The following is a 13,728-nucleotide window of genomic DNA, read 5'->3' as shown; positions in this document are numbered from 1 at the left end:
GCCAAGAGCTTGGGAACCACTAATACAGCTTTTAGTCCATTTTGAGCAGATTTATTCAATGTTGGTTGCATGGTCTATAATGTTCTTATTGCACGGTTAGTAATCGTGCCCTGAACTGGATGGCCCAGGCAAGTCCGATCTCATCAGATATCAGAAGCTAAGCAGGGTAGGCCCTGGTTAGTACTTGGACGGGAGACCACCAAGGAAAGTCAAGGGTTGCTGTGCAGAGCCAGGCAATGGCAAACCACCTCTGTCCCTCTCTTGCCTTGAAAACCCTACTAGGCTATCATAAGCACTTTCCCCCACCAGAATCTGCTTTGAGTCACTGTGAGAAAAGACTGTAAATGAAGCAGATGATAGCGAAGCGGATTGGAACCAGTTGCTTGTCAGTTTTTCCTAGAGAACTCTGGGAACTGTAGTTCTGAGGTAGTGTTGAAGATGTCTTTGGTAACCCATCTCTAGATGTGTTGTAGAACTGCAGTTCCCAAGGTGTTTTGGTTGGGTGCCATGTTACTTAATCAGGTTTAAACCAATTGTAAGTAAATGTAGCTTGGGTGCCTTCACTGGGAGGGGGTTGTCTTGCATTTGGAAAAGCAGGCTGATGGACTGTTCTTCCTTAGGCCCTGGTGAGTTACCTTGAACAGCTGGAGGACGAAGAAGTGCAGACACGAATTGCTGCCTGTGCAGCTTTGGGCTGCCTTAAGGTAAAGCTTTGCATTAAACGCAGCTCAAAAGCTAGCATCTCCCACCTTTGTCAACCTGGAGTTTGGGAGTTTTCTGGAAATATCTGGCTCTCTCTATTTGAGCAGGACACAAAATAATTAACTGACAAACAAGACAGGGAGGCTCCAGAATCAAAGCAGGACTTCCTCTCTTTTCCCACTTGTCTGGTAGCAGCTCTCCTTTCCTGCCCTAGGCACAGAGCAGGAGGACAAACGTCCGTTGGCTCTTGCTCTTCAGCTTGTGCCCAAGGGCTCCCACCTCTGGGACCCACCCAGGCCTTAAATGCCTGTGAGAAGCAGAGGAGAAATAGACTCGGCGTGATGGCCATTCAGCTGCCGCTACCTTGTAGGATCTTCCTCCCCAGCCAGAGGGGAGAAAAGCAGGTCTGCAACTGCTGTCCTTGCTTTAAGACGCTATACTTTTTAATGTAGTCCTGTGTTGTGGTTTGGCCTGAACCTGGACAGCCCAGGCTAGCCTGATCTCTTCAGATCTCGGAAGATAAGCTAAGCAGGGTCAGCCCTGGTGAGTATATTTGAATGGGAGACCTCAAAAGAGGCTCTCACTTTAGAGTTTTAGCGAAACGAGGGATTCTATACCCGGGATCCTCGTGCGATGATTCTTCCTTCAATGCATTCTCCTTGATGATTCATCTCTTGATGCTGACGTTTTCATAACTTTACAGAACTGTACTTACCTTGTTCTGAAACGGAGTACGTAGACCTCAGTGGAACTACATGCTTCCTGTAGTTTACAGTTGTATATCATTCACTATTAAGGCATATAAAAAAAATCAATCTCATGCAAGTTTAATTATTAGATTTATTGAGCGTCTTATTACAGTGGCTCTTCCTGTTGTTACTGGCTCACATTAACACTGTGATCCTTCTAACACTAGTTATGGAAAACTCTACAGGCTTGGCATATGTTGGCTGTGACTTGGTGGTACTCTCCTCCACCGCCACCATGTTGTGGGCTGCGCTCCTTGGAGAGAAAGAGCTAGAACCTGACGGCATCACCTTTCTTCTGTCTCCTCTCCCTCAATAGGCCAAGGAGAGCATTGAGCAGCTGGTGTACGTGTGCCAAACGGATAAGGAGACTGTGCGGGAGGCAGCCAAACAGAGCCTGATGCTGTGTGGTGAGTGTCCCGCTGCCCAGACAAGAGTCCCTCCCTCCGCAGTACATTGGCAGGTGGCTTCCTTTGCAGCCCTGGCAGGTGGGGTGGAGGGTGGGGATGGGTCCGTGCAGCCCTAAGCAATGCCCACTCTGTACTGGGAAGCTAGATGGGGCCTTTGCTAGCCTAGAAGGGGAGAGTATAAAAAAATATGTAGGCTCTTGAGTTACCCCTGCCCCTCTGAACCACAAGAACCCGTCTTATACTGAATCAGACCCTTGGTCCATCAAGGTCAGTATTGTCTACTCAGACCGGCAGTGGCTCCCCTGGGTCTCAGGTGGAAGTCTTTCACATCACCTTTCAACTGGAGATGCTGGGGATTGAACTTGGGACCTTCTGCATACGAAGCAGATGCCATACCGCAGAGCCACAGCTCCCACTCCCCATCCTCTGCTCAGTTTCATGGCTGAGGATAGAATTCCCTCTGTGCCCTTTGCCCTGTTTTACTGTTCACTTCACAAGAGCTGACACAGAGACCTCTGGGTGGAGGACGCTAAGCCGTTGTTGTTTATCCTTTGTTAGATGGCACTGAGAGAACCATCTGATTGGCTAAGTAGACTTCCGGGTCATGACGAGCCGGCTGCACAGGTTGGGATGCCGTTGGCCAGTCTGTTTCCCCCTCCTCACCCCGCCTGCCTGTTGTGCCAGTGTCTCTGCCCCGGACCCCCCTCCACCACCAGCAGCCTTATCACATTTGGGTCTCGTGTCTGTTCTGTGGCACACTTCCCCCCCACCCCACCCACCCACCTACCCGTCCCCAAGTTTGTAGGCATTCCTTAGAGCATCCGTGTTCCGGGTCCGCATGTGTGTGTGCGTGTCTGTCTGTATCACCGCAGAAGGAATGGCTTTCCTGTTGAGGATTTGTATGTAATGTGATCCTGCCAGGCTTTTTTATTTATTATTTAATAACTGACACGTTTTATACCTCACTTTTCCTCCCAGCTCAAGGCAGGTTTACAGTTGTTTTTTTGCTGTCAAATTGCTACCAATTTATGAAGAAGGGAGCAGTGACTCACGAAAGCTCATACCCTGCCACATATTTTGTTAGTCTTTAAGATGCTACTGGACTCTTGCTCTTTTCTACTGCTACACTACCGCCAGACTAACACAGCCACCCATCTTGATCTACCAATTTATGGCGACGTTGTAGGGTTTTCAAGGCCAGAGTGGAACAGAGGTGGTCGGCCATCACCTGCCTCTGGGCAGCAACCCTGGATTTGCTTGGTTGTCTCCCATCCAAGTACTAACCAGGGCTTGACTGTCCTTGGCTTCCAAGATCTGACAAGGTCAGGCTAGCCTTGGCTAGTCAGGGAAGCTTTACAATATATAATTTAAAAACATCCAAATAATAATAAAACCCCAGTTCAGCTGCCCAACCTGATAAAACTGCCTGCAGTTTACACTCTCATTGAAAGCTCTGGGGGACTGAAACACAGCCTCACAGTGCCCCTGATGGTTTCTAAGGACTGGGACCCTCCCCGCACCTCTTTGGGGAGCTCCTTCCATAAAGTGGAAGTAACCAGAGAGCTCATGCCATAAAGTGGAAGCAGCAACCACAAAGAAAGCACATTCCCTTGTTCACGCTAGGCAGGTGGCTTACCTTTAGCGTGGGAACACAGAGGGTGGCAAGATGAACACCACAGCCGGCGCGAAGGGGACATACGGGGCGAGACGGGCCTTTCAGCACTTGGATTCACATTGATCCATCCCGTGCTTTCCCGCTTCCTGACCACTGCATGGGCTCAGTTGATCTGCGGTCTGAATGACTGTCTGTCCTGCTAACTGAAAGTGCCACTCCTATCTGTACGAGCCTTGACATGTTTGGCAGCTCCTGGGGTCTGCCAGGCATGAACCTTGCTGGGTAGCCTAACTCTGTCAAATCCCCACTGATTGTGAAGATTTAAAAATGGGGAGAGGATAGCCACTGAGCTGCTTGGAGGAAGGGATTTAAAATGTAGCCTGGAGGGCCCAGGCAAGTCCGATCTCGTCAGGTCTTGGAAGCTAAGCAGGGTTGGCCCTGGTTAGTACTTAGATGGGAGACCTCCAAGGAACTCCAGAGTTGCTGTGCAGAGACAGGCAACGGCCAAACCACCCGTATTCATCTCTTGCCTTGGAAATCCTACGGGATCACCATAAATCGAATGTGACTCGATGGCTCTTTCCACCACCAGACAGTTTCCAGGCTTCCTTCACGGGCAGCTAACATTTGACAGCAAAAAAAAAGAGAAGTCCCAATAACAAGCCATACCTCAGGACTGTGTTGCTGGCCAAGTCACCTCTTACTTGACTACCATCCGGAATTGTGACGAACACCCTCATGTTCAGTGGCAGCCTGCCCTTTTGCATTGCATGATGGGAAGAGACACAGAGTGGTGTAGTGGTCAGAGTGCTGGACTAGGATTTGGGAGACCCAGGTTCAAATCCCCACTCTGCCAGGGAGGCGTGCTGGGTAACCTTGAGCCAGTCACACATTCTCCGCCTAGCTTTCCTCACAGGGTTGTCGTGAGAATAAAGTGCAGGAGAGAACAATGTAAGCCACTTAGGGTTCCCGTTCGGGAGAGAGGTCGGGTATAAAGGGTCAAAATAGACTGCCACGTAAGCATCGACAAGACTCAGTTGCCCTCGTTTCGCAGCCCAGCAAGGGTTGCAATCACACGTGTGCAAACACTCCTCCTCACTGAGGAGCGGGGGGGGGGCCCCTCTGTGCCCTCCCCTCCCAGGGAAGCCACGTAGTATAACGTTTCCCACTGGCCTTGCGCTACAGCTGCAGGCATCTCTGCACAGGAACTGGAAACCACCCAGCGCAAGAGGAAGGAAGCACAAGCAGTGTCGACAAAGCGTTGGGAGTATTCGGACTACCGCAGAATTTGTTGTGCTTGCTGTGGGATGGGTGGGGCAACGGTGTGATCTGGCCGTGATACAGAGCGAAGCTTGAAGGGAGGGACGGGAATCGTGAGTCCTCCAGGACTTCCAACCACATAGGGTGGGAATCCTCAGTGGGTTGCAGAGCCTCTTCTACTGGCTTATGAGCTCCTACAGGGCTCCCCCCCCCCCATTTTTGCTGCTTTGAACTAGCACAAGTGGAGAGCAAAGGCCCCATTGTTCCTGCATCTCTTCACACACATAAACACAGAGGACCAGCAGGGTGGCAAAGCAAAGTCAGTCTGCAGTAAAGAGGATTCTGTTTAGTACAGGCAGGTTCAAAGACACACACACACACACAAGCTCTTCTTTGTCGCCTTTCCTTTTGCCTAGCCTCCCTCCCCCATGCATGCTTGCAGCACGAAGCCCCGCCCTTTGGTGAAGTCACAACTGTGGTTCTTCCCCTTCCTGTCACATGACTTCCTGGAATGTGCTTGCGCCTCAGGGGATCCCATGCGGCTGTATGGGCATTAAAGGACAGTCCTGGGTGGATAATTAGGTTTTGTGTCATTAAGCATAACTCCATTGCAGCTCTCAGTTAGTGCTTTAATCACGTCTGTAGTTATAACTGACCAATATTTGACCATTCTGTTTAACCTTTGGCCCACTGGGTGCCCATCCTAACCCACTGTGGTTGCATGACATTGGGCATGCCCAGTTACTAAGGCTGAACGCCTGTGTACCCTTTACTAGGGAGAATTCAGGTGGATACATTTGTGAATGAACTTGCATAGGAATTTAGAGATGCCACACCCCCACCCCCACCCAACCCCACACTGCTGGATGCAGCAGTAGGACCAGAAATCAGGGGAAACCGGCATCATTGGGGGTGCTGGACTTTTCAGCACCAGAAAGCCACTCAAATGGTGCTGATTCTTCACCAGTGCAAATGGGAGACTAGGAAAATTAGTAGGCCTGGAATGGCTGGCACAGCAAGGTGCCCAAGTATGAGTGTGTGAAAACCCATGAAGTGTTTGTGTGTGCTTTCCTCCCCCTGGTGCTTCCTGTGCCTTCTGGCTAATTTCTGGACTGCACAGTCAGCAAATTGAGAGGTTAGATAATAGCCTTTAGAGAACTGACTGACAGCTGCCTAGAAGGCAGCCAAAAGGGGCTTTTCTAGCATGACTTTTCTGGTGGTGGAGGACCAGCAGCGGAGTGCAGGCATCCAGGTACCTGCCAGATTATTTGAGGAATAAAAATGAGTTAATCTGCTGCGCAGGGTACATTTATTTATTTAGAAGGTGCAAATGTTCACATTCAAGGTAAATCTGGAGTGTGGATCTGCCACCTAGCTAGAAAAGTCTGAAAACAGTGAACTGATGCAGATATACTCTGTGAGGTTTTTTGTTCATGATAGGTTCCAGAGCAGACCTTAAGCAGTCAGTGTGATTGGCGTTTTACCCTAGGCAGTGACCATGACATAGGTTCCCTTTAGTTCACCTCTGAAATTTTAAAAAACCCAACATTGCCTAGTTGTTCAGAAGTGGGTTGTCTCCTTCACCTCATCTGCTTTAAGTAGTCTGACAGATTGCCTGCTCGTGACTGCATTTAATTGCAAATTAGGATGAGGACAGGCATACATGAGGGGGGTGAGCCCACTGAGGATCCACACTTACCCCTTTCTGCATAGACATATCAACTGAACCAAGCTGGGACAACCACTTCCTGTTTTCAAGAGAAGCCGGCTGTGCAGAGTACTGATTGGCTGGCTGTTTTGACAATCACTCTGCCATTTCCCTTCCTCCTTTCTACCTGGCTGTTGTGCAGATTGGCTGGCCAGTGAAGCTGTCTCCCTCTTATCCTAAGGCAATGTTGTATGTATGTTAGTAGAAAAATGAGGGCAGGAAGAAGCAGCGGTTGCTCTGTAGTTGAAAAAAAACCTATGCTTGTTTCGGGGGGGGTGGAGTTTGGCTTTTGCGCCTATGATCCCCGGGGTGAACCAGAGCACTTGTCCCACGTCGGACTTCCACTTCTGTTTACACAACCATATTGCAAAGATCAGCACAGGCATGAAAGAGGGAGAAATTAAAATACGTTTCAGCGGTCTGCTGCAGACGCATCTCAGAAAGGGTTAAATGAAAAACCTGTGGCTCGGGACAGGAGAAATCCCAAAACTACAAAATGAGCCTGTGACCACTTCCAGGTGGAAGAATTCTGGCTATCAGCCAGGCAGGCCTCACTGTCTGTTAAGGAGGGGCTCGGGGTCTAAATTCAAGGAAATCCTAGTGGAGCCACCACTGGCTTGAACCCAGATGGGTTGGGTTTGAGAGAGGGTTGCGAACTGAATCTCTCTGTAGCCACTCACCTGTAGCTATGGAAAACTGGCTCCAGGCATCAGAAACTTTATGAAAAGCTGAGATGGGGTTCCCTCTCCCTTTTCAGGCTGCTGTGTTTCGACATCTAGGCTGGTAAAACTGTGTTGTGTGGACTCTCTCTCTCTCTCTTTCAGTGACCTCTGCAGATCTTGCTTGTTAAAAGTATCCTAATTGTCTGCTGACTGGCATGTGTATATTCGCAGGGGAAGATGGAAAATCGGCTCACCGACGGCTGGAAGAATCCCTCGATAGCTTGCCACGGATCTTTGCCCCAGGCAGCATGGCCAGCACTGCGTTCTGAAGGGGGTGCTGCACTTGACTACCTGTGGATCTGTTTGGGACCCAGAACCTTGCATGCCAGAACATCGATCATGTCCCACAGGCTCGGGGCCAAGCTGGCGTGCCACCAGCTGGGCGGTTCCTTGCCCCTCCATCACGCCTACACAGCAGTATTAGCACCACCCCGCATGCTGCCTTATGTGGAGGATGCCTTGTGGGTAGCCCCCCCCCTCCACTGGCTGCTGTACTCACAGAGTTGACTTGAGCCCAGGGTAGTTGAAGTGGTCCCTTGTGGCTTGGCTTTTCTATAGGGAGCCTGCCGGGTTGGGAGGGACTGAGAATTTGGGTGCTGTGTTGTTAGCTTGGGGGTCCTAGCACCCTTTTCCTGAACACGGGCGTTGACGGCTGTGCCAGAACGTTCTTGGTCACTGAAGCTGGTCTGCAGCTCAAGAGAAGCTATTTTGTGTGTGTGTGTGTGTGTTAGTTCTGCCATCTCCTTTTGAGCACATCCTGCATCCACTCTGACAGTGATTACTCCAGGAACCCGGTGAGGGGGGCCTTTTCCCGCTACCAGTGGCTTGTCCCCCTGAACAGCAAGTTCCTGTGTTCTGATAGGGGAGAGCGCTAAAATTATGGGGGGAGGGCTAAAATTATGAGAGGAGAGGAAAGGGAAAGGTTGTTTTTAATGAACCGTGCCATGGAAAACAAGACAACGTGGATGGGCCAACTCTGCCTCCTTTGGGGCTTTTTTATTATTTTTATTTACAATTTGGGGGTGTGTGCAAACAAATGAAAGCAAAAGTCCCTTTTCTATTAAAAGAAACATCTATAAATGCGTGCAATGTCAAAACTTTAAAGATGTTTTCGTTTCCACACCTGTAGAACAGGAAGAGAGGATGAGCAGAAGGAAAGGAGAACTCCAGGCAGCCATGGATGCCACGTCACCCTGTCTTTCCTACAGTATTCTGTGGGTGTCTCACGAAAACGTCATCATGTCACCAGTGAGGCAAAAAGATTCGCTAAGGATTAACATTCACAGAATAGCCTGGAAGCACCTTACACTTTAGAGCGGAGCCAATACCTGGCTGCCATAAACACACGGAGCCACTAAGAAGGAATATCATCATTTTGACCAGGAATAGATTAAAGACTGGCAAAATATCCCTGTAAAACCTAGGTGTCTGCCATGTCCTGGTGTGTGCCATCTGTGAGCAGCCTCCCTCCTCTGAAACTGGCATGGACATACCCGATTGCCAGGTCTGGTTCAATGCTCACGTGGCAACAAATTGGCTGAGCACAGCAGTGTGCGAGGAGCTGATGGGCGTAGTTTGTTCTTGTCATTGCTTTTATAAGCCCACATTACTGCTCCTTGGGTCCACGGTTGCTGCAGAGATGCAGCCTCATGAGTTTGCATTGGACCTGTTGGGGTGGCATGAGAGGATGTGTGTGTTGGGTTCAGTGTGGGCATCCAGCTTGTCTTGGACCTGGCAAAATGCCTTGACTGCCTTTTGATCAAGTAAGTGGCACTACTACCAGTGTTCCCTCTAAGCTGAGTTAGTGTGGGCTAGCTCACAGTTTTTTAGCCTCCGGCTCACACATTTGTCTTAGCTCAGGAACGAGGGCTCCAGAGCAAACTAATTTATGCAGTAGCCCAATCGCTTGCACACAACTTTAATGCCAGTCGCTCACAAAGTAGAATATTTGCTCATTGACTACTCTACCCCTGTCTTTGGTCCTCCAGATCTGGAGCATCCTGAACTCTAGCCTCCATGGTCCTCTGAAACAAATTTTAAATATGTACTGAGAGCTAGATTAGGTAAAGGTTTCCCTTGCTCGAAAGCCAGTCGAATCCAACTCTAGGGATGCGGTGCTCATCTCCGTTTCCAAGCCGAAGAGCCAGCGCTGACGTTTCCGTGGTCATGTGGCCAGCATGACTAGATGTTGAGGCGCATGGAACGCTGTTACCTTCCCACCGAAGTGGTACCTATTTACCTACTTGCAATTTCTTGCTTTCGAACTGCTAGGTTGGCAGGAGCTGGGACCAGAGACAGGAGCTCATCTGTCACGCGGCACTCGGGTCTCGAACTGCTGAACTACCGACCTTCCGGTCTGCAGTTCAGCATCTTAACCACTTGAGCCACTGCACCGCGCCTCAGAGACCAACAAGATGTTCAGCTTTCAAGAGTCAAAATTGCCTTCGTCACTCTCGAAAACTTATAACCTTGTTGGTCCTTAAGTTGCTACTGGTCTCAGATCTAGCTCTTCTACAGAAGACAAACATGGCTATGCTCTGAAAACAGTCTTTAAGATGTATTGATACACTGAGACCTAGCTGAGTTCAACAGTACCTTGATGGCATAACAAGCTATTTATTGAGGGAAACTAGCAATGATAGACAGGTGTGAGAGAAGAGAAAAACCAGCAGTGCTGCATAGAAAACAAGCAGAATGAAATTTCTTAAACGGGTCTGTCCTATCACAGTGAAAACTGGCTTGGAACCACCAGGTTAAAAATTAGTCCACCACTGCTCTTGTGAAGGATCCAGCTATCTTTCCCTGCATTAGTCTGGCAGAATTCCTTGCATGCACATTCTTCAGTGTAATTTCTGTGTGACTGATTTGCTAAAGCGTTTAGAGAACTCCTAGCCCACCTCTGAGATAATTAGATTTGAATTAGACATAGTTCTCACTGAGCTCTATCTAGGTTGTGCCGCTCCAGAATCCAGGTAGGGTTTTGCATGGCTGAATACTCCATAACCAAATTATTTCCTGCACGTAGAAACCCAGTGTGTTGGGTCAAAAGCTATGCTTGAACTACACTTGGTACGCCAAACAATATTCTGCCTATAATTTGATCACTGTCCAATGCCCCGTGAAGCCAAAGATACCACTGTGTAGGCAGCAGCGTATCTTTTAAACTTCAGTTTAGAGTCATTGATTAATGGCAGCCATCAAGGGCAAACCCAGCTCTGCATTCTCAGGTTTCTCCTGGCCACTCACTCTAACAGCTGACTCTTCCAAACAGGAAAACAAGCAGACTTTGGTGGCAAAAGGCCACCTGGGTCAAAAGTTTTTTAATGTTAACCGTGTTGTTTCAACTGATTTAGCATAACATTGTAAACATCAAACCTGTTTGAATGTAGGTATCTTTTTACTGTTCTTATACAGTTAATTCTTTAAAAATAATATCAGGGCTATTTTTGGGCAGGAACGCACAGGAACGGAGTTCTGGCTGCCTCCTGAGTTGGCCACACCCAGCAGGAACTAATTAGCATAATAGGCCCCACCCAACAGCAGAAACTCATTAGGATTGGCTACAGTAGGCATGTGTGGCCTAACATGCAAAGGAGTCCCTGCTACAAAAAAAGGCCCTGGGTTTTGATAACAAACAAGGTAAACAGAATAAGAAGCAAAAGATGGGTGTGGCTAGATGACCATACTTCTGGCAACACGGGGCTGCAGCCTAATATGCTAATGAGCTGTGGTGTCAGGGTGTGGCCTGATATGCTAATGAGTTTCAGCTATTGGGTGTGGCCTATTATGCTAATTAGTTCCTGCTGGGCTTTTTCTACAAAAAAAAGCCCTGAAAAGAATTGTTCAAAGCTTTGAAGCAAATGCCTAGCCCTACCCAGAACCCTCCTCCCTGACAATTAGTTTGACATCATTTGGGAGCCAGTACACTCTAATGCCAACCTAGCAGTTCGAAAGCAAGAAATTGTATGTAGATAAATAGGTACCGCTTCGGTGGGAAGGTAACAGCATTCCGTGTGCCTCGGCGTTTAGTCATGCCGGCCACATGACCACAGAAAAGTCTTCAGACCGCGCTGGCTCTTTGGCTTGGAAACGGAGATGAGCACCGCCCCCCCTATAGTCGGATTCGACTGGCTTTCAAGCAACGGAAACCTTTAAACCTTTACCTTACAGTCTGGTGATGAGAGTGTGAGACCTGGGTTCAAATTATCCATAAGCACGTAAGAGTCATGTTGGATCAGAGACCAATGCTCCCTCTAAGCTGTGGTGTCTTGTGAGCAAAAATTCTACTTTGTGAGCTTACTGGCATTAAAGCTGTGAGCGAGCGATTTGGCTACTGCATAAATTAGTTTGCTCTGGAGCCATCCTTCCTGAGCTAAGACAAAAATGTGTGAGCCCGAGGCTAAAAAACTGCTGAGCTAGCTCACACTAACTCGGCTTAGAGGGGACACTGGATCAGACCAAAGGCCCATCCAGTCCAGCATTCTGTTCACACGTTGGGCAACCAGCTACCTCTAGGAAGCCCACAAGCAGGGAGACAGCAACAGCATTATCCTACCTGTGCTCTCTCCAGCAACTGATTTAAAGAGGTGTACGGCCTCTGTTGCAAGTAGATAAATAGGTACCACTTCAGTGGGAAGGTAACAGCGTTCCATGCACTTTGGTGTTTAGTCATGCCGGCCACATGACCACAGAAACGTCTTCAGACAGCGCTGGCTCTTCGGCTTTGAAACAGAGATGAGCACCGCAACCCTAGATTCGGATTCGACTGGCTTTCGAGCAAGGGAACCTTTACCTTTACTGCCCCTGGTACTGGAGAGAATAGATGTCCATTATGACTAGTAGCCACTGATAGCCCAGTCAAACATTAATTTGTCCACTCTCCTGGAAGGTAGCCATGACCACACCCTTTGGCAGAGAGTTCTACAAATCAGCTCTTCACTGTGTGAAGATATACTTCCTTGTGTCTATCCTGAATATCCCACCCTTCAGCTTCAGGAGATGTCCCCGGGTTCTAGTATCATGGGAGAGGGGGAAGAGTTTCTCTCTGTCCACTCTCTCCATGCCATACATAATTTTTATAAACCTCTATCACGTCTCCCCTTATTCACCTTTTTTCTAGGCTAAACAGCCCTAAGCGTTTTAACTGATCCTCATAGGGCACCTGCTCTAGTCTCGATCTGATCATCTTTGGTTGCTCTTTTCTGCACCCTTTCAAACTCTACAATATCCTTTTTCAGATGAGATGACCAAAGTGTACACAATATTTCAAGTGTGGTCTCACCACAGATTTGTATAAGGCCACTTACGGTAGCAGCAGTTTTGCTCTCTATTCCTGTTTTAGTTACGGCCGGCACAGAGTTTGCCTTTTTCACAAGAGCTGCACATTTTCATCGAGCTATCCACTACCACCCCAAGGTCCCTTTGGTTGGTGGCTGCCAGCTCAGATCCCATCTGTGTATATATGAAGCTGGGATTATTTGCTCCACTATGCATCATTTTATACTTGCCCACACGGAATCTCATTTGCCATTTTAATGCCCATTCCCTTAGTTTGAAGAGATCGTTTCAGAGCTCTTCGCAATCCACTTTTGTCTTCCCACCGAAATAATTTGGTCTCATCTGCAAACTGAGCCACCTCACTACTCTCTCTGAACTCCAGGTCATTTATGAATAAGTTGAAAAGCACCGGTCCCGATCAGTGTTCCCTCTAAGCTGAGTTAGTGTGAGCTAGCTCACAGTTTCTTAGCCTCCAGCTCACAGATTTTTGTCTTAGCTCGGGAAGGATGGCTCCAGAGCCAACTAATTTATGCAGTGGCCAAATCGCTCGCTCACCACTTGGATGCCGGTAGCTCACAAAGTGGAATTTTGGCTCACAAGGTCCCACAGCTTAGAGGGAGCATTGGTCCCGATACAGATTCCTCACATCCGTCTGTTGTTTGCAAGCGCTGACCATTTATTCCTACTTTCTGCTTTCTGTTTTTTAGCCAACTTCCAATCCATAAGAGGACGTGTCCTCTTATCCCATGACTCTGAGTTTGCTCAGGAGTCTTTGGTGAAGCACTTTGTCAAAAGCCTTCTGGACATCCAAATGATGTCTACCAGCCCATTCCTGTCCACTTGTTTATTGGTGCACACTTTCAAAGAACTCTGAAAGGTTAGCGAGATAGGATTTACCCGGAACTCACTGGGTGACTTTGGGTGAGTCATACATATTCAGTCTAACCTACCTCACAAGGTTGGTGTGCGGATAAAAATGGACAAACGACAGGACGACTATATAGTGGAATTTTTGTTTTTTATCATGTAGGCCCTCATGTGCCACATGGCTAGTGAAAACTAGGGTAGGCTCAATGGCAGCAGGCGAGTTTATGAGAGGTGAAATAAAATACGTTAAAGAACACTGAGCCCAAAAAAGAAAGAAGACTTGGTCTATATACCTCACTTTTCTCTACCATAAGGAGTCTCAAAATGACTTACGATCGCCTTTCCCTTCCTTTCCTCACAGCAGGCCCCTTGTGAGGCAGGTGGGGCTGAGAGAGTTCTGAGAGAACTGTGACTGGCCCAA

The 13,728-nt window shown here is 48.4% G+C and overlaps 1 protein-coding gene across 1 annotated transcript in view; it reads left to right on the top strand.

Moving 5' to 3' along the window:
• Positions 1–8,228, top strand: part of FAM65A (family with sequence similarity 65 member A) — a 64,719-nt gene extending 56,491 nt beyond the window's left edge. Inside the window, exons 20-22 of the mRNA XM_015407095.1 lie at positions 621–704; positions 1,768–1,858; positions 7,335–8,228. Of these exons, the coding sequence (XP_015262581.1) occupies positions 621–704; positions 1,768–1,858; positions 7,335–7,432 (273 nt within the window). The 3' untranslated portion in view covers positions 7,433–8,228. The remainder of the gene's footprint in view (positions 1–620; positions 705–1,767; positions 1,859–7,334) is intronic.
• Positions 8,229–13,728: the final 5,500 nt, after the last annotated feature.

The sequence above is a fragment of the Gekko japonicus genome, unplaced genomic scaffold (assembly GCF_001447785.1).
Source record: "Gekko japonicus isolate JY-2015 unplaced genomic scaffold, Gekko_japonicus_V1.1 scaffold2778, whole genome shotgun sequence".
In the NCBI taxonomy this organism is placed as follows: domain Eukaryota; kingdom Metazoa; phylum Chordata; class Lepidosauria; order Squamata; family Gekkonidae; genus Gekko; species Gekko japonicus.
This window is presented reverse-complemented; position numbering and strand designations above follow the sequence as displayed.